At 55.7% G+C, this 22,676-nt stretch overlaps 1 protein-coding gene across 2 annotated transcripts in view; it reads left to right on the top strand.

Annotated features, from left to right (window-relative positions):
• The window catches only part of FBLN1 (fibulin 1), a 93,925-nt gene that overhangs the window by 41,505 nt on the left and 29,744 nt on the right, over nucleotides 1-22,676 (top strand). The window contains exons 12-15 of one of the 2 annotated variants that reach the window (XM_035273362.3): nucleotides 2,675-2,794; nucleotides 4,546-4,677; nucleotides 6,335-6,458; nucleotides 12,058-12,503. In XM_035273362.3, coding sequence (XP_035129253.3) covers nucleotides 2,675-2,794; nucleotides 4,546-4,677; nucleotides 6,335-6,458; nucleotides 12,058-12,412 — 731 coding nt within the window. In that variant the 3' untranslated portion in view covers nucleotides 12,413-12,503. Of the gene's footprint in view, nucleotides 1-2,674; nucleotides 2,795-4,545; nucleotides 4,678-6,334; nucleotides 6,459-12,057; nucleotides 12,504-22,676 lie in introns of those variants that run through there. The other variant, XM_035273355.3, reaches the window with a different exon arrangement.

Raw genomic sequence — 22,676 nt, 5'->3', positions numbered from 1 at the left:
GCTGGGCCTGTATCCTGGGTACAAGGTCCCTGGCCAATGGCAGCCACACTCATGTCGGGTTAAGTCTCTTGGCATGTGGGGGTTGGACACAGTTGTTCCTGCCAAGGGTCTTGTGCTTCTCACATAACACCAGCCTCCTGGGCTGATGGGATGGTCACATGAACAGCGTGCCAGCCCAGGGCCTGGCACATACTCAGTGCTTGGCAGATGTCACCCCTTCTATTGGGATTAGGTTCTGAACTGGGCAGACACTGAGAGCTTTGGGTGACCCTTGACAATCATCCATATTGCCCGTGACACCCTGGTTGGTGGGTGCATTGCAGTGGCCAGAGAACAGCTTCTGCAGCCTAACTCAAATATGGCAGGTCTTCCAATCTGCCACGAGAATTTTCCTTCCTGATAAGATGGTCACGGGTTAGATACTCCAGGGTGAGCTGTAGTGTACATAATTCTCAAATCAGAGGATGGACGGTATGAGGGGTCCTGGGGTTAGTTCACAAGAACGCCTGTGGGTGAGGAACAAGATTCACGCGTTGAGTCTCTGGGGCTTGTGTTCAAACCCCACTTCTGCCATTTTCAGGGCCTTGAAGAAGTAACTCAGTCTCTCTGGGCCTTGGTGTCCTCATCTGTAAAATGGGCAGAGTAGGACCAACCCCACAGGGGACTGTGAGGGTAAAACGAGATTGCGCAGGTGAAGAGTTTATCACAGGGCTGGGCGCCAGTTGACAAGCTGGCAGTGTGGAGACTGCTGGTGTTTTTTTTTTCTTTTTTCCTGAGACAGAGTCGAGCTTTGTCGCCAGGCTGGAGTGCAGTGGCGCCATCTTGACTCACTGCAACCTCTGCCTCCCAGTTCAAGTGATTCTCCTGCCTCAGCCTCCTGAGTAGCTGGGACTACAGGCACGTGTCACCACGCCAGGCTAATATTTGTATTTTTAGTAGAGATGGGGTTTCTCATATTGGTCAGGGTGGTCTTGATCTCTTGACCTTGTGATCTGCCTGCCTCGGGATTACAGGCGGGAGCCACCGCGCCCGGCCGACTGCTGGCATTATTATTATTATTTGTAGAAGTAGGATTCCTGGTGGTGCTTCCTCTGGTCACTCGTAAATTACTGCAAAGTTGGCTTTCATATTCACATTTGTGGGCAGTATCGTGGACACAGAAGCAGGGCCTGGCCACCTTGCCACATGACCTTACTAACCATTTGTTAAGCATCTGCCCTGGGTGTGTAGGAGAACTCGGTCCTGCCCTGGGGAGTGTCTCCCCGGGCAGTGAGAGACCACGCTGGGCAGGTGGAGACCAGGCCAGGCGTGTGGGGGCCACAGAGACGAGACACGGGGTGGACGGCTAGTGGATGTTCGCCAACGCCACTTAGTATACATTGCAGGCTTTTCCAGCCACAGTCTTGGTTGCAACCGCTCAGCTCTGCTGTGGTAGCACGAAGTAGCCAGAGGACCACGGTAAAAAAATGAGTGTGGCTGGGCGCAGTGGCTAATACCTGTAATCCCAGCACTTTGGGAGGCCGAGGCAGGTGGATCACTTGAGGTCAGGAGTTTGAAACCAGCCTGGCCAACATGGGAAAACCCTATCTCTACTAAAATACAAAAAATTAGCTGGGCATGCTGGCGCATGCCTGTTATCCCTGCTACTCGGGAGGCTGAGGCAGGAGAGTTGCTTGAATTTCTATCCACTTTAGTAGATAATAACCTCTCGGAGGTGGAGATTGCAGTGAGCGGAGATTGAGCTGCTGCACTCCAGCCTGGGTGACAGAGAAACTATGTCCCAAAAGAAAATGAGTGTGGGTGTGTTCTTTATTATTATTTTGAGACGGAGTCTCACTCTTGCCCAGGCTGGAGTGCAGTGGTGCGATCTCGGCTCACTGCAACCTTCGCCTCCCGTGTTCAAGTGATTCTCCTGCCTCGGCCTCCCGAGAAGATGGGACTACAGGCGTGCACCACTATGCCTGGCTAATTTTTGTACTTTTGATTGAGATGGGGTTTCACCATGTTGGCCAGACTGGTCGTCAACTCCTGACCTGAGGTGATCCACCTGCCTCCTCCTCCCAAAGTGCTGGGATTACAGGCATGAGCCACTGCGCCCGGCCTGGCTGTGTTCTAATAAAACTTTATGAAAACAAGTGGCAGGCCAAATTTGGCCCATGGGCTGTGGTTTGCTGACCTCTGCTCTAGGTAAAGGGGGCGGTAGTCCAGAGCTGCCCAGCGAGTTCTGTGCCCTGGAGTGTGAGGAGGACCGGCGTATGGGCTGGGTGGCTGAGGCCTTCCTTGTGTGCCGTCATCTGTGTGGGATGCCAGCTTGGAGGTGAAGTGGGGAGCACAGGATCAGACTTCCATTTGAGAACTGGAATGGACTCTGGCGGCCAGGTCGGGGCTGGAGGCTGGAGCTGCTGTCCTGGCACGAGAAGCTGTGGGCAAAGCAGGCAGGGGCAGGGATGGAGGGTTCAGAGTCACCAGCCATGATGCCTCTCCCTCGGCATGCCCCTGGGACCTCTGCCCCTCCAAGTATGTTAACCTGAGAGAGGTGGAGAGGAGATGTTCTGTTCCCTGGCCCTGAGGGCTGCAGTGGAGGCAGGGATGTGTGATCCCTGACCCTGAGGGCTGCAGTGGAGGCAGGGACGTGTGATGTCGCCCTGAGTGGTGACCCCGCTTTCTCTTTCAGACATCAATGAGTGCAGCAGCAGCCCCTGTAGCCAGGAGTGTGCCAACGTCTACGGCTCCTACCAGTGCTACTGCCGGCGGGGCTACCAGCTCAGCGACGTGGACGGAGTCACCTGCGAAGGTGCGGACGCCCCTGCTTGCTGAGGGGGAAGTGCCCCCCGGCCTCGCCGTGACGCAGCGGCACAGCTTCTGACTTTCAGATTCCACAGGGAAGAACCTGCCGGCATTTCCTCACCTGGCAGACCTTCCATGTCTGCCCTTGGAGGCTAGCAGGTGGTTTCTGCTTTCCCTCCAACTGAGATTTTTTTTTTGAGACAGGGTCTCGCTCTGTTGCCCAGGCTGGAGTGACGTGGTGCTGTCACTGCTCGCTGCAGCCTCAGCTCCCTGGGCTCAAGTGGTCCTCCCACCTCAGCCTCCCAAGTAGCTGGGACCGTCAGCACACACCACCATGCCTGGCTAATTCTTTATTTGTAAAAAATTTGAGACAGGGTCTTGCTATGTTGCCCAGGCTGGTCTTGAACTCCTGGGCTCCAGTGATCCTCCTGCTTCAGCCTCCTAAATTGCTGGGATTACAGGCATGAGCCACTGTGCCCAGCCTCCAAGTGAATTTCTCATATACTTTTCCCATTCTTTTTTTTTTGTGGGGGAGGGAGGGGGACGGAGTCTTACTCTGTCACCCAGGCTGGAGTGCAGTAAAGCAATCTCGGCTCACTGCAACCTCCGCCTCCCAGACACAAGCAAGTCTCCTGCCTCAGCCTCCTGAGTAGCTGGGATTACAGGCACGCGCCACCACACCTGGCTAATTTTTTGTATTTTTAGTAGAGATGGGGTTTCACCATGTTGGTCAGGCTGGTCTTGAACTCCTGACCTTGTGACCCACCCTCTTCGGCCTCCCAAAGTGCTGGGATTACGGGCGTGAGCCACCGTGCCCGGCTGCTTTTCCCATTCTTAGCATGGGGGTGGGAAGGGAGCAAACCACTCCTGACTTGTTCTTTAATAGATACGCACGGTGGTGACTGCTCCGCGCACTGGGACCCTGGGCCGCACATCTCGGGGCTTGGGGGTGGTGCATGGCTGGGAGGCAAGGAGAGGGCTCAGGGATCACCTATATCCCTGACTCGGAGCTCTGACTGTTCCTCTGTCACATGGGGATTAACCCCAGCCTCACCAGATCGTTAGAGGATTAAACCAGCTGACAGCAATTATGGGCAATTAGGGCAATTCTGTTTTTGTTTGCTTGCTTCTTTGGTTTTTGGTTTTGAGACAGTCTCACTCTGTCACCATCTATCTCCTGGGATCGAGCAATCCTCCCACCTCTGCCTCTTGAGTGCAGGCATGCACCAGTATGCCTGGCTAATATTTTTGATTTTTCGTGGAGACAGGGTCTCACTTTGTTGCAGAGTCTGGTCTCGAACTCCTGGGCTCAAGCAGTCCTCCTGCCTCAGCCTCCCAAAATGCTGGGATTCCAGGCATGAGCCAGTGCACCCAGCTGAGGTGTGTTTGTTTCTTATTCAAGTGTTGTCCATATTTCCCCTTGCCTGCCACACACATACTTCTTTTTTTTTTTTTTTTTAAAGATGGGGTTTCACCATATTGGTCAGGCTTGTCTCGAACTCCTGACCTCAGGTGATCCACCCACCTTACAGACTTGAGCCACCGCACCTGGCTCACACACATACTTCACACCATGAACTTGCTGTGTGACCCTAGGCTAATCTCATCACATCTCTGAGCATGATGGTCTCTGAGGCTTCCTGTGTCCAGCTTCTCCCGTGCTGCTGCCCTCCCAGGCCCCAGTGTAGCCCCCAGGGTGATATAGCGTGGCCAGCAGGTGCCAGGACACAGAAGCTGAGGTAGGCTTTGCTGTTGCAGACATCGACGAGTGCGCCCTGCCCACCGGGGGCCACATCTGCTCCTACCGCTGCATCAACGTCCCTGGAAGCTTCCAGTGCAGCTGCCCCGCGTCTGGCTACAAGCTGGCTCCCAACGGCCGCAACTGCCGAGGTGAGCAGGTGGAAGGCCTCGGGGTCCCTCGTGCTGTGCTGGGGGCTCTGCAGTGTTGTGGGGCTGAGGCCAGGCTCCGGGGCTGTGCTTCCCCAACCCAAGGGCCACAGCACAGATGGGATGCATTCAGGGAAAGCAGCCCCTGCCGTCCAAGGGGTGTCCCGGGGTCCTCTGGATTGTCTGACCCCGTGAAGGCTACATCCAGCAGGAGCACTTGACCCCTCCTGCCCTCCCCCAGCAGCCCCGAAAAGGTAGGAACAGAGAGGCCTTTGGGAAGATGGCCACCAGGGAGGAAGCTGTCCAGGCCAGGGGGTGGTGTGGCCTGGTGTGGGGTGGCCCAGGGCGCTCACGGCTGTGGGTCCGCTCCAGAGTGGCCTAGGTAATGGGGGCTAGGGGCACTTGTTTTGCATTCAGCCCCCGTTTCTAAGAACGCACTGGGGCAGTGTGTCCCCTAGAGCCATCCGGTAACATCCATTCAATGCCTGACAGCGGGTGCTAAGTGGATACTTGTGAGTGTGAGCCTCAGTGTACACACTGGTCCAGAGGCGGAGTCATGGAGGTGGGGCTGTCCAGCCAGGTCCTTGGGAGTCCTGTGGATCCTGGGGCTCCGGAAGCTCCTTGGGTCCTACAGATGTAGCTTCCAGTCATGAGGGAGGTGACTTTGCTGAAAGGCAGGCAGGAGCTGTGGCGTTTCCTAGGAGGCCCCCTCTGCTGGTCCCGGGCTCTGGATGGAAGGGCATTTGTGTCTACATTTCTGAGGGAGCAAATGACTTTTCTCCTGGCCAGGCTCCCTCACCGCAGCCTGGGGTCCCGCCCAGACTCAGCATAAACACATTCCTGAGCCGGCCTTCGAGGCTGGGGACTGTTGTTTCTGCCACCGACGCTTGGGCATTTTCCACCTCTTAATGGATGTCTCCCAGGCTTGGGGACAGCCCCCGAGCCCCACTGGTTGGCTGCTCCTCCATCTCCAGGGCCCTCTCAGTGTGGCGCCCCACGCCCCATCTCAGGAGCCCCAGGCCTGGTGGTTCCGGTCCACCATGAACAGCCACCAACCCTAAGACACAGGGCAAGGCGTATGATCCCTTGAAGCCTGTTTTTCTCATTGTTATGTGGGGCTAGCAGCTCCTGCCGCTTCTCTCCTAAGAGGTTGAGTCACGCGTAGGGTAAGGGTGCCTTACCTTGGGAGCCGCAGAGAGGCTCTGCCTGGTTAGCACATGGACTCTGATTCCAGCCTGCCTGGGTTCAAAGCTTGGCTCTGACACTTATAAAATGTGTGACCTCAGACAGGCCTCGTAAGCTCTGTGAGCTCCTCATAAAATGAGGATCATAACAGTGTTGTCTGCCTCATTGCGTTCTTGGGAGGATTCCTGACTTAACCTTGTGAGGCACTCCAGGACCCATCATGTAACGTTCACTTTTACCATCGTCACACTCCCTCCGGGCATGGTGAATAAGTTAACACTCTATAAATGTAAATATCCTATAAATGTAAGAATCGCCACAGGACGCTGCTCTGAAGACCAGCCAGTGGAGGGCAGGGTTGGCCCGACCCCCTCCCCTAACCCCGGTTGATGGGAGGCCTGGACTCCTCCGTCTCCAGATGGGGATGGCTCCTGCAGCCTCTGCCTTCACTGTGCTTCTGTGGGGTCTCTTGCAGACGTTGATGAGTGTGTGACCGGCACCCACAACTGCTCCATCAACGAGACCTGCTTCAACATCCAGGGCGGCTTCCGCTGCCTGTCCTTCGAGTGCCCTGAGAACTACCGCCGCTCTGCAGACACGTAAGTCCCTTGGGCCATGCCATCGTCTGTCTCTGTTGGACTTCCTGGTGGCCCAGCTCCTGGGTGGGTGGTTGTGGGGCTGTGACCTCAATGTCCTCCCATGAGGGACTCAGGGCACTCAGATCACCGGCTCCCTGGCCTTCAGGCCCCTAAATACTAGCAACTCTGGTCTCAGAAAGTCAAGGGAGTAACGGCACATGAGGCTGGGATCTCTAGTCATGCTCTCAGCCAGGGCTGTGCACAGAGCCAGGCGGAAACCACAGCCCTGTTTTTCCCTAGGGTGGAGCCTTGGGCAAGCTCTCTGGGCCTCAGTTTCCTCATCTGTAACATACAGATGTCAGAGCATGCTCTGACTCAGATGCCTAGGTGGCAGTGTCTCCATGTCAGCCCAAAGCCAGGGAGTCGATGTGACTTGCTGGACATTGTTACTCGGTGCCCACCTGAAAGCCGGGTGACGGCATGAGAACAGCATCAAAGATGCCAGATCCTAAACCTGGGGTTATGTGGCCCTACGTCTTTGTAAGCTCACCCACTCCTAGGCCATCACAGCGTCCATGTGAGACCATGGTTCCCGCTTCCTACCGCCCTTCCCCGTCCCTCAGAAAGTCTCATTTAATGCCACTGTCAGTTGCTTCAGGAGAAGCTCTACACTGGGACGGATCTCGGGACTGTGGACTTGTGACCTCCCCCAGGACTCTGAGTGCTCAATGCAGGCAGCCAGCTCTTTCCCAGGCCTTGGGCTTTTGGCTAGCTACCCCGCCACCTGAGGGTCAGTGGTAGTGCCCACTGATTGGCGCGAGGGGCAGCCGCTCATGGCATGGCAAGGCTTCTGGGTCACTGAGCAGCCCCATTGGCCCTCCGTATTTTCTGGCATTGGGGCTGCTCGTAGGCTCGCCCGGCCGCTTCCCTGATCTGCTGTTTCCCTGCACGGGTTTCCTTCTGCTTGGAAACCCAACATCTTGCTTCCTTCTTGAGCTTGGGTTAGGAAGAAGCTGCCCTGAAGCTGGGTTTGCAAGTCCGTAGCCTCCCGAAGAGCTCATGGTTATGCAGCAGCTTGGCGGGCAGTGACAGTGCTTCTCGGAGCTGTTCAGAAAGTTCCATGGCCTCGGCTTGAGGCTGTGCAGCTGTCGGCCCTTGTGAGTTCACCGTCTGCCCAGCCTTTGTCAGCGCCTGGGCGTGAGGGTTCCGGGACGCTGGCTCGGGCTGTGCCCTCAATTTCTAACTTGCACACAGTCAGGAAACCACCTTTCGTGGGCGGGTTGGCCACGTGTGCTGAGGTCATGGCTGAGATCGGCAGAGCCCGGCTCCACCCCTCATGTTGGCTGTGGAAGCCTCTGCCACCCTCAGTGCTGGAGAAGGTCATTTCTTCTTGGACCTACTGTGTGCAGGCACCTGGGTAGACAGTGAGCCTTTGTCCCTGTACTGGCTTGGCCTTTGGAGCGTGTGCTAAGAGGGAGGAGGGCCCTCCAGCTGGCTGGGCATGAGGGTGGGCAGGGGGCTGCCTGGAGTCGACCACGCCTTCGTGAAGGTAGAAGGAGTGAGTTAGGCAGAGGGGGCGGGAATATGCACACGTATGCAGTGAAATGGGGTGTCCAGCCTGAAACCTGGGCCCTACATGCAGTGAGAGACTGACCTGCTGGGCACCTGGCTTGTCCCAGCCCTTGAACTCCTGAGGCTGATAGCAAGGAGGGGCCACCCCTCTCAGCACCGCTAACCCCTCAGACTGGAGTTTTGTATTTTACAGCCCCTTTTCCTGCTCACCAAAATCCAAGCTTCTTAAAGGGTTTTTTTTCATCTAATCTTCAGAAAGCAATTTTTAAAATCTAAAAGAGCCGCATTTAGGAGGGACCCGTGGTTAGGGCTCCTGTGGTTAACAGCTCAGCAAGAACGGCTCGCTTGGGACCCTTGACGGCCAGGATGGCAGAGTCGGCTTCTGTGACTTTCTCTCTCTCTCTCTCCACTCACTCCGCTTCTGTCTGGGGAGCGTCCCGGCGGTCGAGGGCTGGTAACTGGAGCATGACCCGGGAAACTGGGCCGCAAACCACAGGGCTCGGCCTTGTGGACAGGACCAGTCAGCCACAGTCCTACCCGCTGGAGGAAGCGTGCAAAGTTGTCCCACAGCCTTTGCTGGGACCAGACACACCCTCTTTATCCCCTCAGTGGGGCTGGCCCCTGATGACCTGTGGTCTGGGAAGGTGGCCTTGGTGGCTGCTTCCCGGGGATGGGACACGATCACACAGCTGTGGGTCTGAGGGTGTAACACGGTGGATGGTGGTGGAGACGGAGCTGTTGAGGGTTCCCCTCTCTTGGCCGGTTCCTGGGGCTTGTCTCCAGGATGATGAGTGTGTGACAGTCAGGAAATTGCCAACAGGGCTGTCCACAAGCACCTGGGGTGGCCGGGATGGCAGTGACTCCCTGGAGGAGGACATGGGTCTTGAGGGCCGTTTTTCTCTGGTGCGTGGTGGCTTAGGATTGTTTTCATAGAGCTTGGGGTGTCAGGGTCACATGTGTTGAACTCGCAAGTTGGAGCACATTGTCCTCTAAGGTGTGACATGGCCTGGGCTGCACGGCCTGATGAGGGGAGGGGACATGTGTGGGAACCAGGTGCCTGCGGTCCCAGGAGCCAGGCCCTGCATGCCAGGCAGGGACGAGGCAGGCTCATCTGTGCCCTGCTCTGTAATAGATGCAGTGATGACAACCTGTCCCTGACCTACACACACTGGCTGAAAGGGATTCTTATGCCATCCCCAGTCTGGCAGGCAGTTTGCCAGATAGAGTAGTTAACGATTTCTGGTATTTTAATAAGTTTGAATAGAGCAAAGTGGGATAATTGAAGCCAGGACTTCAGGAAGATCAAGGATGTGTTTATTTGTGCATTAGTCATTTGCTAAGCACAGAGCTGTGTCGAGCCCTGTGCTGGGGCCAGAGAGCCCCAGGCCGTGCCCTTCGTTGAGAAGGAGCCAGCCCAGAAACTCCTGGTGCAGAGAAGGTTTTGGGGTGCCCCGAGGAATGACTGTGGGGTCGGATGCGGAGCCTCCAGGCGGAGTGTCGGGCTCGCTGTGTGATGACCAGGAGAGCCGCACCAGAACATCACGCGCACCTCAGGCTGTTTTCCTTCGCTCGTACTGGGGGAACACTTCCCCTCTGGCAAAACAAAACTCCGGCCCTAGTCAGTACTGGCCACGCTGGGGGAAGCAGGGAAGCGGAAATCCCACCGGGGCGACTCTAGCGCCACCTGCTGACCAGCCCCCTCCTGGCCGGTCCTGAAGCTGCTGATGTGTGTGTGCGCGCGCGTGTGTGTGTGTGTGTGTGTGTGTGTGTGTGTGTGAGAGAGAAAGCTTTGACATAAGACAGGCTGACTGTGAAAGCCATGCCTGCCGCTTACTACACACCATGGAGCCATGAACAAGTTCTGTGTCCTCACTGGCATCTGTCTTCCTGCCTGTAGAGCGGGAGGACGACGGGAGAGTGGTGGGAGGCAGCGGAAGGAAAGCCTGCGGTGCACGGCCTGCTCCCTGCTCCCGGAAGCGCAGTTCATGGGTCCCCTGCACTCCCCCGTTCACTGCCGCCTCGGTCGCTGCTCCTCAGAGGCCCTCCTGGGGGAGAGCTCTCAGATCACCTGGAGCACTGGGCATCTCGTAGCAGCACCCGTGCCTACCTTCTTTCCTGCCTCTACTTTGGGCCCCTCCCAGGCAGGACACCCCCTTTCAGTGCCCCGACCCCCAGGCCAGTCCTTTCTAACCGTTTGGCATGGTCGCTAGCCAAGTAAATGCAAGGCCTCCTGTCAGTCGGACAAACCTGGAAAGAGGGGGCAAAAGGAGACCCTGCTCACGATAAATGTCAAATGTCAAGGAAGTCCGTGTAAACAGCGTCTGGGCCAGGTCCTCTGGGGCTCCGCGCCTGGGCCCTGCTTCCTAAGGCAGCCGCCTTCAGAGTGTGATGGGCCAGGAGTTCAGGACACAGGAGATGACGCCTGTCCCATCTTGTGACAAGACGTTAGAACTTGTTACTATCCTGTAGCAGGAAGATAATGTCTATCTCCTTCCTGTCACAGGAAGTTAGAATCTGTGACAGGAAGTTGGAATCTGTAACAGGAACTTGGAATCTGTGACAGGAAGTTAGAATCTGTGACAGGAAGTTGGAATCTGTAACCGGAAGTTGGAATCTGTGCTCATCCTATACAGGAAGTTAGGAACCATCCCTGTCTTCACTGCAGGAAGTTAGGATCCGTCCCCATCTCCACCGCAGGAGATTGGGACCTGTTCCCGTCTCCACTGCAGGAGGTTGGGACCCGTCTCTACCTCCACCACAGGAGGTTCGGACCTGTATTAGTCAGGGTTCTCCAGAGGGACAGAACTAATGGAATATGTATATATTCCATGGTATGTATAAACGGGAGTTTATTAAGTATTGACTTACATGATCACAAGGTCCCACCATAGGCCATCTGCAGGCTGAGGAGCAAGGACAGCCAGTCCAAGTACCAAGACTGAAGAACGTGGAGTCCACTGTTCAAGGACAGGAAGCATCCAGCATGGGAGAAAGGTGGAGGCTGGGAGGCGAGGCCAGTCTCTCTCTTCACATTTTTTCTGCCTGCTTATACTCTGGCTGTGCTGGCAGCCGATTCGTGGTGCCCACCCAGATGAAGGGTGGGTCTGCGTTTCCCAGCCACGGACTCAAATGTGGCTCTCTTTTGGCAGCGCCCTCACAGACACACCCAGGATCAATACTTTGTATCCTTCAGTCCAATCAAGTTGACACTCGGTATTAACCATCACAGGACCTGTCCCTGTGTCCACCCAGGAAGTTAGGACCCGTCCCTGTGTCCACCCAGGAAGTTAGGACCCGTCCCTGTGTCCACCCAGGAAGTTAGGACCCGTTTCTGTTTCTATCACAGGAAGTTGGGATCTGTCCCCTTCCAAGCCCTGAACTGGCTCTGTGGAACAGGTGGGGTCCTGGGCCCGGAACATAAGGCTTAGTGACGGAATGGGGAGCCCACCCCACCGCCTGAGCAGAGATGTGGCTCCCTCACTCACTCTGGGATCTTGGGAAGTAGGAAGGCCACATTCTCTGTGAGCCTCAGGGTCCGCATGAGAAAAATGGCATGAAGCCACTGTCATGGTGTGGTGGCAGTGATGACACCAGCAAGTGCATGATGAGGAGTAGTTGGGCACTTGGTAAACAGCCCTGATTGCTAGTGGCAGAGACAGTCACGGGTCATCTCCGAGACCCACCCGAGAGCCCTGTGTAGCCCTGGCCACCGTCTGGGCGAGGGTCTGGGAAGGGCAGGGTGTGCCTATGGAGTGCCCCTGGGGTGGGACTCTGCCAGTGAGGAGGGGACATACCTCACTCCAGGCACAGCCGTTGGCTACCCAGCACCCCAGAGGGTGTTGGAAGAGGCTAGTGCCTGAGTCAGCAGCCCGGAGGTCCGCACCGCCTCCCGCAGGTGAGTGAGGGGCGTCTTGCGTGTTGGCTGAATCGGCCAGAGGGGCGGCGGGAGGCCCTGCCTGCCAGCCCCGCATCCCTGCGCTCTGCCGTTTCTCCGCTTGCTGGACCGGCCCTAATCCTCTTCTTGTCTCTCTGCCCACTTTTCTTGCAGCCGCTGTGAGCGCTTGCCTTGCCATGAGAATCAGGAGTGCTCCAAGCTGCCTCTGAGAATAACCTACTACCACCTCTCTTTCCCCACCAACATCCAAGTGCCCGCGGCAGTTTTCCGCATGGGCCCCTCCAGTGCTGTCCCCGGGGACAGCATGCAGCTGGCCATCACCGGCGGCAATGAGGAGGGCTTTTTCACCACCCAGAAGGTGAGCCCCCACAGCGGGCTGGTGGCCCTCACCAAGCCCATCCCCGAGCCCAGGGACTTGTTCCTGACCGTCAAGATGGATCTGTATCGCCACGGCACCGTCAGCTCCTTTGTGGCCAAGGTTTTCATCTTTGTGTTTGCAGAGCTCTGAGCAGTCGCTTCGCGGGGCCTCCTTCCTGTCGCTTTCCTAACCCTGCCCTCCGAGGCAATAATAAAGTCTTAGCAAGCGTCCCGCACCGTGAGCCTCGCGTGCCTTGGTTTTATTTGGCATGGTTGGGAGTCTGTGCCACTTGTTCCCTGGGGGTGAGCCGGGCACTGGCGCCACCGCCTGGTATCCCTGAGGGCTGACTGAGGAGCTCTCCCCATTAGCGGTGTGTATGCTCGGGGGGGCCATTGTTCACACCATTTCAGAGGTGTTAACTCGTCTTCACGTTGAGTTGAGCCCAAAGAATAAAGGTGCTGGCGGACGGCCCTGTCGTTTTACCAGTGCGGAAACCGAGGCCCAGAGAGAAGGGGAAGGGTTGGCCAAGGTTGCATGGCCTGTTGTGGCCACGCCAGGTCGAGGAAGCAGGTCTGCTGACCCCTGCCTGGTTCTTTGCTGTGTCCCCGGAGGTGAGCGTTTCGCTGAGATGAGAAGGCTGTGTCCTAAGATCGAAGGCTGGGCTCTGTTTCCCCGGATGAGAAGCCCAAATCTGGGATGCAGAAGCGGGTATGTGGTTGTGGCTCCTAGGATGCAGCTCTGGCCTCAGTGAAGTCGTTGGCCCCCTCTAAGGCTGCTGGCCTTGTGCCAGGGAGAGGCAGAGGACCGCACAATACATGTGGTGCTCGCAGGACCCCACACAGGCCTTATACCAGTCCCGCCAGGCAGGTGGTCATCCTCATGAAGACTCAGAGAGGACAAGTAATTTGCCCAAGATCACACAGCTGGTATCGAAGCCCTGGTTTACTGACTCCACAGCTCTGGCTGTTGCATTCTGCCACAATACCTCCACAAAAGGCCTTGACCACCTGCCTCCCTCCAGCTCCTGCAGCCGAGCCAGTCAGCTCTCCCCTCTGCTGCTCCCAGCATCCTTTCACCTCCCCTACTGCTCATTCTTTGCTTAGCAGCTGGAACGATCTTGCAGCCTCTGCCTTAAACCTTTCCTGGCTTCCTTTGCATTTGATGGAAGGAAGGTTAAGGCCTCCAGATGTCAAGATGTTCGAAGGCCATTCATAACTTAGACCTTGCATGCAATCTCCAGCCTGGCCTCACTTGTCCTGCCCTTGCCCACTTCCCTTGAGCCGGTTGCAAGCTGTGCTGCCTCAGGCCCCTGCCACGGGCTTTGCACCCTTGGCCAGAATGCTGCTTACACTCCAGCTCCCGTGCCTGCCTCAGAGAGGCCTTGCCTGCCATCCCCGGCTTCTGTTTTCTCTCTGTCTTTCTCATGACCCTGTGGTTCCTGTTGACTTGTGTTTCACGTTTGTCTCCCCTGCCCCACTTCCAGAAGGCTCTGTGAAGGCAGGGACCAGGTCAGTCTGATTCAGTGCAGTATTTCCAGCTCCTGGCAAGACATCTTGCATGCAGAAGGTGTTCTGTCAATGTCTGTTCAGGGAACAGATGACTTTGCCAGTCCTGGCTTCTGTCACTAGCATCTCTGTGGCTGTGACACTGTGGTGACATGGTCTCCAGGCAGAAATCCAAGCCGGGAAGGCAGAACACCCCAGTGGGGTCAAGTAGAGATGATTGCAAGGGCCTGAGGTTCTCTCTGCACTCCATGTAAGCAGGGTTTGGGGGACGCCCACCTTGATGCCTAGCGGAGAGGATGGACCTGGACGTCCAATCAGCCCCACACCTCGTGCTGAGACAGCCGTGAGTGTGCCAGGGGAGCACAAGCCCTTTTCCCCTTGGCCCTCTCCACTTTGTCTCCTGGCCCTCTCTCTGATCATGGCTGGTCTGCACCGGCCTCAGGTCTCCCATATTCTAGTGGCTTCTCCAGACTGTAGCCCACGAGCCTCTCTGAAGGACCAGTCTGGTTACGATGGTCTCATTTTCCTTAGAACCTTCCATGGTTGTCTTTCCCTAGCAGATGAAGCAGAGCCTCCTTGGACTGGCACTGGGGATCTGGCCTGATCTAGCCTCTCCCACCCTCTGAGCTGCACCTGCCCTGCTCCAGCTCCTCCCTGTGCTTGTGCTCTGGCCCCAGGGGGTGGCTTGCTCTTCCCTGAACCTGCCTTCTTGTGGCCTTGGCATGTGCCATGCTGTCCCCCTGCAAACTGCCATTCTCCTTGCAGACTTGGCTCAGAAGCCACCTCCTCAGGGCAGTTAGTCTGAGCTTCCCTGGCCCTGGGCTCCTCCGTCAGAGCACTTACCCCACTGTGTTGTGGCTGCTTTTTGCCTCCACTGGATGGGCTCTTTGAAGGCAGGGATCAAGTCTGGTTAATTTCTGTATTCGTTGCAACTTTGCAGGGTTTGGCCTGAAGAAGTTGCTGAGTAAACATCTGAATTAATGTGTGGGCGGATGGACAGACGACGGATGGAGGGACGGACGGACGGATGGATGGATGGATGGATGGATGGATGATGGAGGGACGGATGGATGGATGGATGGATGGATGATGGAGGGACGGATGGACGGATGGACAGACGACGGATGGAGGGATGGACGGATGGATGGACGGATGGACAGACGACGGATGGAGGGATGGACGGGTGGGCGGATGGACAGACGACGGATGGAGGGATGGACGGATGGACGGACGGATGGGCGGATGGACAGACAACGGATGGAGGGATGGACGGATGGACGGACAGATGGGCGGATGGACAGACGACGGATGGAGGGATGGACGGATGGACGGACGGATGGGCGGATGGACAGACGACGGATGGACGGACGGAGGGATGGATGGATGGATGATGGAGGGACGGATGGACGGATGGACAGATGACGGATGGAGGGATGGAGGGACGGATGGATGGAGGGATGGACGGATGGACGGATGATGGACGGAGGGATGGGTGGATGGATGGATGATGGATGGACAGACGATGGATGGATGGACGGATGGATGGAGGGATGGACGGATGGATGGACGGATGGACAGACAACGGATGGAGGGATGGACGGATGGGCGGATGGACAGACGACGGATGGAGGGATGGACGGACGGATGGGCGGATGGACAGACGACGGATGGAGGGATGGACGGACGGATGGGCGGATGGACAGACGATGGATGGAGGGATGGACGGACGGATGGGCGGATGGACGGACGACGGATGGACGGACGGAGGGATGGATGGATGGATGATGGAGGGACGGATGGACGGATGGACAGATGACGGATGGAGGGATGGAGGGACAGATGGATGGAGGGATGGACGGATGGACGGATGATGGACGGAGGGATGGATGGATGGATGGATGATGGATGGACAGACGATGGATGGATGGACGGATGGATGGAGGGATGGATGGATGATGGATGGAAGGACGGATGGATGGACGGATGATGAATGGATGGATGGACGGATGGATGGATGGATGATGGATGGAAGGATGGATGGATGGACGGATGATGGATGGATGGACAGATGGATGGACGGATGGATGGACGGATGGATGGACGGATGGAAGGACGGATGGATGGACGGATGGACGGACGGATGATGGACGGACGGATGATGGATGGACGGATGATGGATGCACAGACGGATGGACGGACGGACGGACGGACGGATGGACGGACGGATGATGGATGGACGGACGGATGGACGGATGGACGGACGGACGGATGGACGGATGGATGGACGGATGGACGGACGGATGGACGGACGGATGGACGGATGATGGACGGATGGATGGATGGACGGATGGACGGATGGACGGATGGATGGATGGATGGACGGATGGACGGATGATGGATGGACGGATGGAAGGACGGATGGATGAACAGACGGATGGATGGATGGATGAACAGACGGACGGACAGACGGATGGATGGACGGACGGACGGACGGATGGATGGACGGACGGATGGATGGATGGATGGATGGACGGACGGACGGATGGATGGATGGACGGATGGAAGGACGGATGGATGGACGGACGGATGGATGGATGGATGGACGGACGGACGGACGGATGGATGGATGGAAGGACGGATGGATGGACAGACGGATGGATGGACGGATGGATGGACAGACGGATGGATGGATGGATGGACGGATGGAAGGACGGATGGATGGACAGATGGATGGATGGACGGACGGACAGACGGATGGATGGATGGGCAGACGGATGGACGGATGGATGGACGGACGGATGGAAGGACGGATGGATGGACGGACGGATGGATGGATGGACGGACGGACGGATGGACGGATGGATGGACGGACAGATGGATGGATGGAGGGACGAACGGACGGACGAATGGATGGACGGATGGATGGATGGATGGACAGATAGATGGATAGATGGATGGCTAGCATTTTTAAGGCTTAGTTCAAATATCATCTCCTCAGCCAGGCTTGGTGGCTCACACCTGTAATCCCAGCACTTTGGGAGACCAAGGCGGGCAGATCACCTGAGGTCAGCAGTTTGAGATCAGCTTGGCCAACATGGAGAAACCCGGTCTCTACTAAAAATACAAAAATTAGCTGGGTGTGGTGGCGGGTGCCTGTAATCTCAGTTACTCGTGAGGTGGAGGAGAAGAATTGCTGGAACCCGGGAGGCAGAGGTTGCAGTGAGCTGAGATCACGCCATTGCACTCCAGCCTGGGCAACAAGAGTGAGAATCTGTCTCTAAATAAATAAACAAATAATGTCTCTTCTGTGAAGCCACAGCAGGGATTCCGGTCCTATCCAGGCATCTGTTTTTCATGGGCCAGAGGACTCGGGCAGAAGGAACACCTTTGCCTCCATGTGCATAGGACAGTGAAGAGGTGGGGGAACCTCTCGGGCTCGTGAGGCTGCCTAGTGACCTTCCACAGCTTGCCAGAAGGTCCTCTGCAGCATCTGTACCAAGGAACTCTCCCTTGTTTGTGGTAATCCCTGCCTCCCCAGGGGCCCCGCTGCATTTTGGGACCGCACTGCGGTTTTTGTGTGTGCGTACCTGAATGCTCACCCCACCCCGCAGCTCCGCGGGTCTCCTTAGCCGTGTTCCCAGATCCTGCTGCTGAGAGTAGACTGTGCAGAAAAAGCAAAACAAGAGCAGGAGGCTGAATTTCCTTCTTGCCGTTTACTAGTTCTGTGACCCTCTCAGAGCCTCAAGGCTCACCTCATGATTGATATTGAAGAGGGCATGAAATAATGCCCCAGGCAGCCCCTGATACAGAGTAGGCACCCGTATGTGTGAGTGTTGGTTTCTTCATTCACTGGAAGGTAACTTGGTGTTTGTGTGGTTCTTCATTGAAATGGGAATGAAGATTCAGACTTTGGATGGCTCCAAGGTCATATGTGGAGCTGACACCACTCTTGAGTGCTAGACCTGTGCTTTCCTGGCTGTGTCACTCGTAACTCAAGCTTCCAAGGAGAACAGACAGCAATAAGGGTGATTTTTGTTGTAATAAGAACAACTCGATCAGGTAACATGTCGAGTGCTGACCCTAAGACACGTGCTGCTGCAGGCATGTAACTCGCTGACCCCTCACTGCAGCCTAGTGAGGCAAGCTCTGTTAATATCCCCATTCCACAATGAGGACAGGGAGGCACAGAGGTGAAGAAATGCCAGGCGTGGTGGCTCACCCCTGTAATCCCAGCACTTTGGAAGACTGAGGCAGGTGGATCACCTGAGGTCAGGAGTTTCAGACCGGCCTGACCAACATGGAGAAACCCCGTCTCCACTAGAAATACAAAATTAGCCACACATGGTGGCGCATGCTTGTAATCCCAGCTACTCAGGAGGCTGAGGCAGGAGAATTGCTTGAACCTGGGGGGCGGAGGTTGTGGTGAGCTGAGATCACACCATTCAACTCCAGCCTGGGCAACAAGAGTGAAACTCCATCTTGAAAAAAAAAAAAAAGGAGAGAGAGAGGTGAAGGAACTTGCCCAGAGTTCCACGGTGGTTTCCACTGGGGCTGGGACTCAAATGCAGGCAGCCCGGGCTGGGATCTGTGCTGGATCCCCGTCCTGCCCTGCAGCAAATGCTGGGGACAGGCAGCATCGCTGGATGAGTGAGATTTTGCTCCAGCCCCATCTCACAGGGCCCACGCTGCAATTCCCAAACCCAGAAGAGGATCTCTTGGTAGCTAAAGGAGGAGGCAGTGAGCTCAGGGCGAAAGGGCTGTGAGGCTGGAATGAAATCAGATATGCAGAATGGGCTAGGTGTGGTGGCTCATGCCTCTAACCCCAGCACTTTGAGAAGCCAAGGCAGGCAGATCACTGAAGGTTGGGAGTGCAAGGCCAGCCTGGCCAACATGAGGAAACCCCATCTTTACTAAATATACAAAAATAAGCTAGGCGTGGTGGCACGCACTTGTAATCTCAGCTACTCAGGAGGCTGAGCAGGAGAATCGCTTGAACCTGGCAGACGAAGGTTGCAGTGAGTCAAGATTGCATCACTGAACTCCAGACTGAGCGATAGAACAAGACTCCATCTCAAAAAGAAAAAAAGATATGCAAAAGGTGTAGCATAGAGACTCTGGGAAGATTCAGATGCATCATTTCTGAAGCCCTCTGGATCTCAACCAAAAAACACCCAGACAACTAGATAGGAAAATAGAACTCCATGGAAAACATTTACAGCTAAACAAGGGATGGTTGTGTGCAGTTTAGACCCACCTGTGTGACTTTGGCATCTGTGCTGGGAAAAGCAGTGGGAAACAGGGGCAGAACTGCAAAATAATCAACAGGTATACCCAGAAAGTGCAGTGGGCGCTTTGGTGAACAGCACCTGAAGCTGGGAGGCATTTTGCTCTCTCCAGGGGCCAGGTGTGCACAGAGCACATGGGAGGTGCAGGGGCCAGAGCAGGCTTGGTCTTGGGAGCTTTGAAACTGAGCCGCCACAGCTCCCGCTGAGGTCAGGGTCTCACACAAGGGAGAGACTGCTGGAAATGAAATAGAAGATTGTGTAGGAAAGAGACCATAGAGACCAGAAGAAGAGGTCCAGGTACATGTGGAAGAAAGTCAGGACGTGAGCTCTGCAAAGTCAAGGAGACAACCGTGAAATAGACTCTCAAATTGCAGGAAAGCTATTTTCTCTAAGGATAATGTACCCAAAAGCATCCAGGTCAAATTGCACGACTTAGTTTCTGTAACAAAGTACCATAGACCGGGTGGTGTAAAGGAATAGAAATGTATCATTACATGGTTCTGGAGGCCAGAAGTCCAAAATAAAGGTGTCAGTGGCCCTGTGCTTCCTCTGAAACCTCCTGGGGATGCTCCTTCTGCAGGGAGTGCTCCTTCTGCAGGGGATGCTTCTGCAGGGAGTGCTCCTTCTGCAGAGAGTGCTCCTTCTGCAGGGAGTGCTTCTACTACAGGGGATGCTCCTTCTGCAGGGAGTGCTCCTTCTGCGGGGGATGCTCCTGCAGGGAGTGCTCCTTCTGCAGAGAGTGCTCCTTCTGCAGGGAGTGCTCCTACTACAGGGGATGCTCCTTCTGCAGGGGATGCTCCTTCTGCAGGGAGTGCTCCTTCTGCAGGGGATGCTCCTTCTGCAGGGAGTGCTCCTACTACAGGGGATGCTCCTTCTGCAGGGAGTGCTCCTTCTGCGGGGGATGCTCCTGCAGGGAGTGCTCCTTCTGCAGAGAGTGCTCCTTCTGCAGGGAGTGCTCCTACTACAGGGGATGCTCCTTCTGCAGGGGATGCTCCTTCTGCAGGGAGTGCTCCTTCTGCAGGGGATGCTCCTGCAGGGAGTGGTCCTTCTTCAGAGAGTGCTCCTTCTGCAGAGAATGCTCCTTCTGCAGGGAGTGCTCTTTCTGCAGGGGATGCTCCTGCAGGGAGTGCTCCTTCTGCAGAGAGTGCTCCTTCTGCAGGGAGTGCTCCTACTACAGGGGATGCTCCTTCTGCAGGGAGTGCTCCTTCTGCGGGGGATGCTCCTGCAGGGAGTGGTCCTTCTTCAGAGAGTGCTCCTTCTGCAGAGAATGCTCCTTCTGCAGGGAGTGCTCCTTCTGCAGGGGATGCTCCTGCAGGGAGTGCTCCTTCTGCAGAGAGTGCTCCTTCTGCAGGGAGTGCTCCTACTACAGGGGATGCTCCTTCTGCAGGGGATGCTCCTTCTGCAGGGAGTGCTCCTTCTGCAGGGGATGCTCCTTCTGCAGGGAGTGCTCCTACTACAGGGGATGCTCCTTCTGCAGGGAGTGCTCCTTCTGCAGGGGATGCTCCTTCTGCAGGGAGTGCTCCTTCTGCAGGGGATGCTCCTTCTGCAGGGAGTGCTCCTTCTGCAGGGGATGCTCCTTCTGCAGGGGATGCTCCTTCTGCAGGGGATGCTCCTTCTGCAGGGAGTGCTCCTTCTACAGGGAGTGCTCCTTCTACAGGGGACGCTCCTTCTGCAGGGAGTGCTCCTTCTACAGGGGACGCTCCTTCTGCAGGGAGTGCTCCTTCTACAGGGGATGCTCCTTCTGCAGGGGATGCTCCTTCCACAGGGGATGCTCCTTCTGCAGGGGATGCTCCTTCTACAGGGGATGCTCCTTCTGCAGGGGATGCTCCTTCAGGGAGTGCTCCTTGTGCCGGGGATGCTCCTTCTGCAGGGGACGCTCCTGTAGGGAGTGCTCCTTCTGCAGGTGAGTGTCTTCTGTAGGGAGTGTCTCTTCCATAGGGAGCGTCTCTCTCCTGTAGTGAGCGTCTCTTCCGTAGGGAGCATCTCTTCCGTACGGGAGTGTCTCTTCCATAGGGAGTGTCTCTTCAATAGGGAGCGTCTCTTCCGTGGTGAGAGTCTCTCTCCTGTAGGGAGCGTCTCTCTCCTGTAGGGAGCGTCTCTTCCGTAGGGAGCGTCTCTTCCGTAGGGAGCGTCTCTGTCCTGTAGGGAGCGTCTCTGTCCTGTAGGGAGCATCTCTTCCGTAGGGAGCATCTCTCTCCTGTAGGGAGCGTCTCTTCCGTAGGGAGCGTCTCCTCCGTAGGGGAATGACTTGTTCTAGCTCCTGGTGGTTGGGGGTCATTGGCTTGTAGCTACATCACTGCAGTCTCTGCTCCACATGACCTTGTGTGTCTTAGTTCTCACATAGCCCTCCTGTAAGGATATTTGTCATCTTGGGTCATGGGCCTACCCCACTCCAGTGTGACCTCATCTTAACTAATTTTATCTGCAACGACCATGGTTCCTGGTAAGGTCGCATTCTGAGGTACTGTGGATGGAACTTTCGCATCTTTCTTGGAAGGACATAAAGCAAGCCGGGAAGCCTGTACAAAGTGTTAGGGCCTGAATTTTGTCCCTCCCAAATTAACATGTTGAATTTCTCATGCCCAGTACCTCTGAGCATGGCTGTATTTGCATACGGGGGCTTTAAAGAGGTAATTAAGGTAAAAGTGAGAGCATATGAATGGGCCCTAATCCAGTTCAACCGGAATCATTATAAGAAGAGATTGGTGCCCGGTGTGGTGGCTCATGCCTGTAATCCCAGTAATTTTAGAGGCCAAGGCAGGCAGATCAGGAGGTCAAGAGTTCAAGACCAGCTTGGCCAACGTGGTGAAACCCCATCTCTACTAAGAATACAAAAAGTAGCTGGGCATGTGTCTGTAATCCCAGCTACTTGGGAGGCTGAGGCAGGAGAATCACTTGACCCTGGGAATTGGAGGTTGCAGTGACCTGAGATTCCACCACTGGACTCCAGCCTGGGTGACAGAGCATGACTCTGTCTCCAAAAACAGATGATAGGACATAGGACATGAACATGCACAGAGGGAAGAGCATGTGCTGACACAGTGAGAAGTCAGACTTTTACAAGCCAAGGAGAGAGGGCTCAGAAGGAACCAAACTGCCAACACCTTGATCTTGGACTTTCAGCACCCAGAACCATAAGACAATCCATTCCCGTTGGTTAAGCCACCCAGTCTGTGGTATTTTATTACAGCAGCACTAGCAAACAAATGCACAGTTATTATAAGCAAAAAAGAGAAAAAGAGAGAATGATATCCCTCTGCATAATGAAAGCACACCAGAAAGACATGCCCAGAATAAATGAAAATTCTAATATTCTATCTTGAAAGAAACCAAAAGTGTTAAGAAAATGAGCAAAACATAGAAGAAAAATGGGGCCAGGCACGGTGGCTCATGCCTGGAATCCCAGCACTTTGGGAGGCTGTGGCAGGTGGATCACCTGAAATCAGGAGTTCAAGCCCAACCTGGCCAATATGGTGAAACCTTGTCTCTACTAAGAATACAAAAATTAGCAGGGTATGTTGGCAGGCACCTGTAATCCCAGCTACTTGGGAGGCTGAGGCAGGAGAATTGCTTGAACCCCGGAGGCAGAGGTTGTAGTGAGCCAAGATTGCACCACTGCCCTCC

This window comes from Callithrix jacchus, chromosome 1 (genome assembly GCF_049354715.1).
Source record: "Callithrix jacchus isolate 240 chromosome 1, calJac240_pri, whole genome shotgun sequence".
In the NCBI taxonomy this organism is placed as follows: domain Eukaryota; kingdom Metazoa; phylum Chordata; class Mammalia; order Primates; family Cebidae; genus Callithrix; species Callithrix jacchus.
The sequence above is the reverse complement of the archived record's forward strand: the minus strand, read 5'-3'. Positions and strand labels throughout refer to the sequence as shown.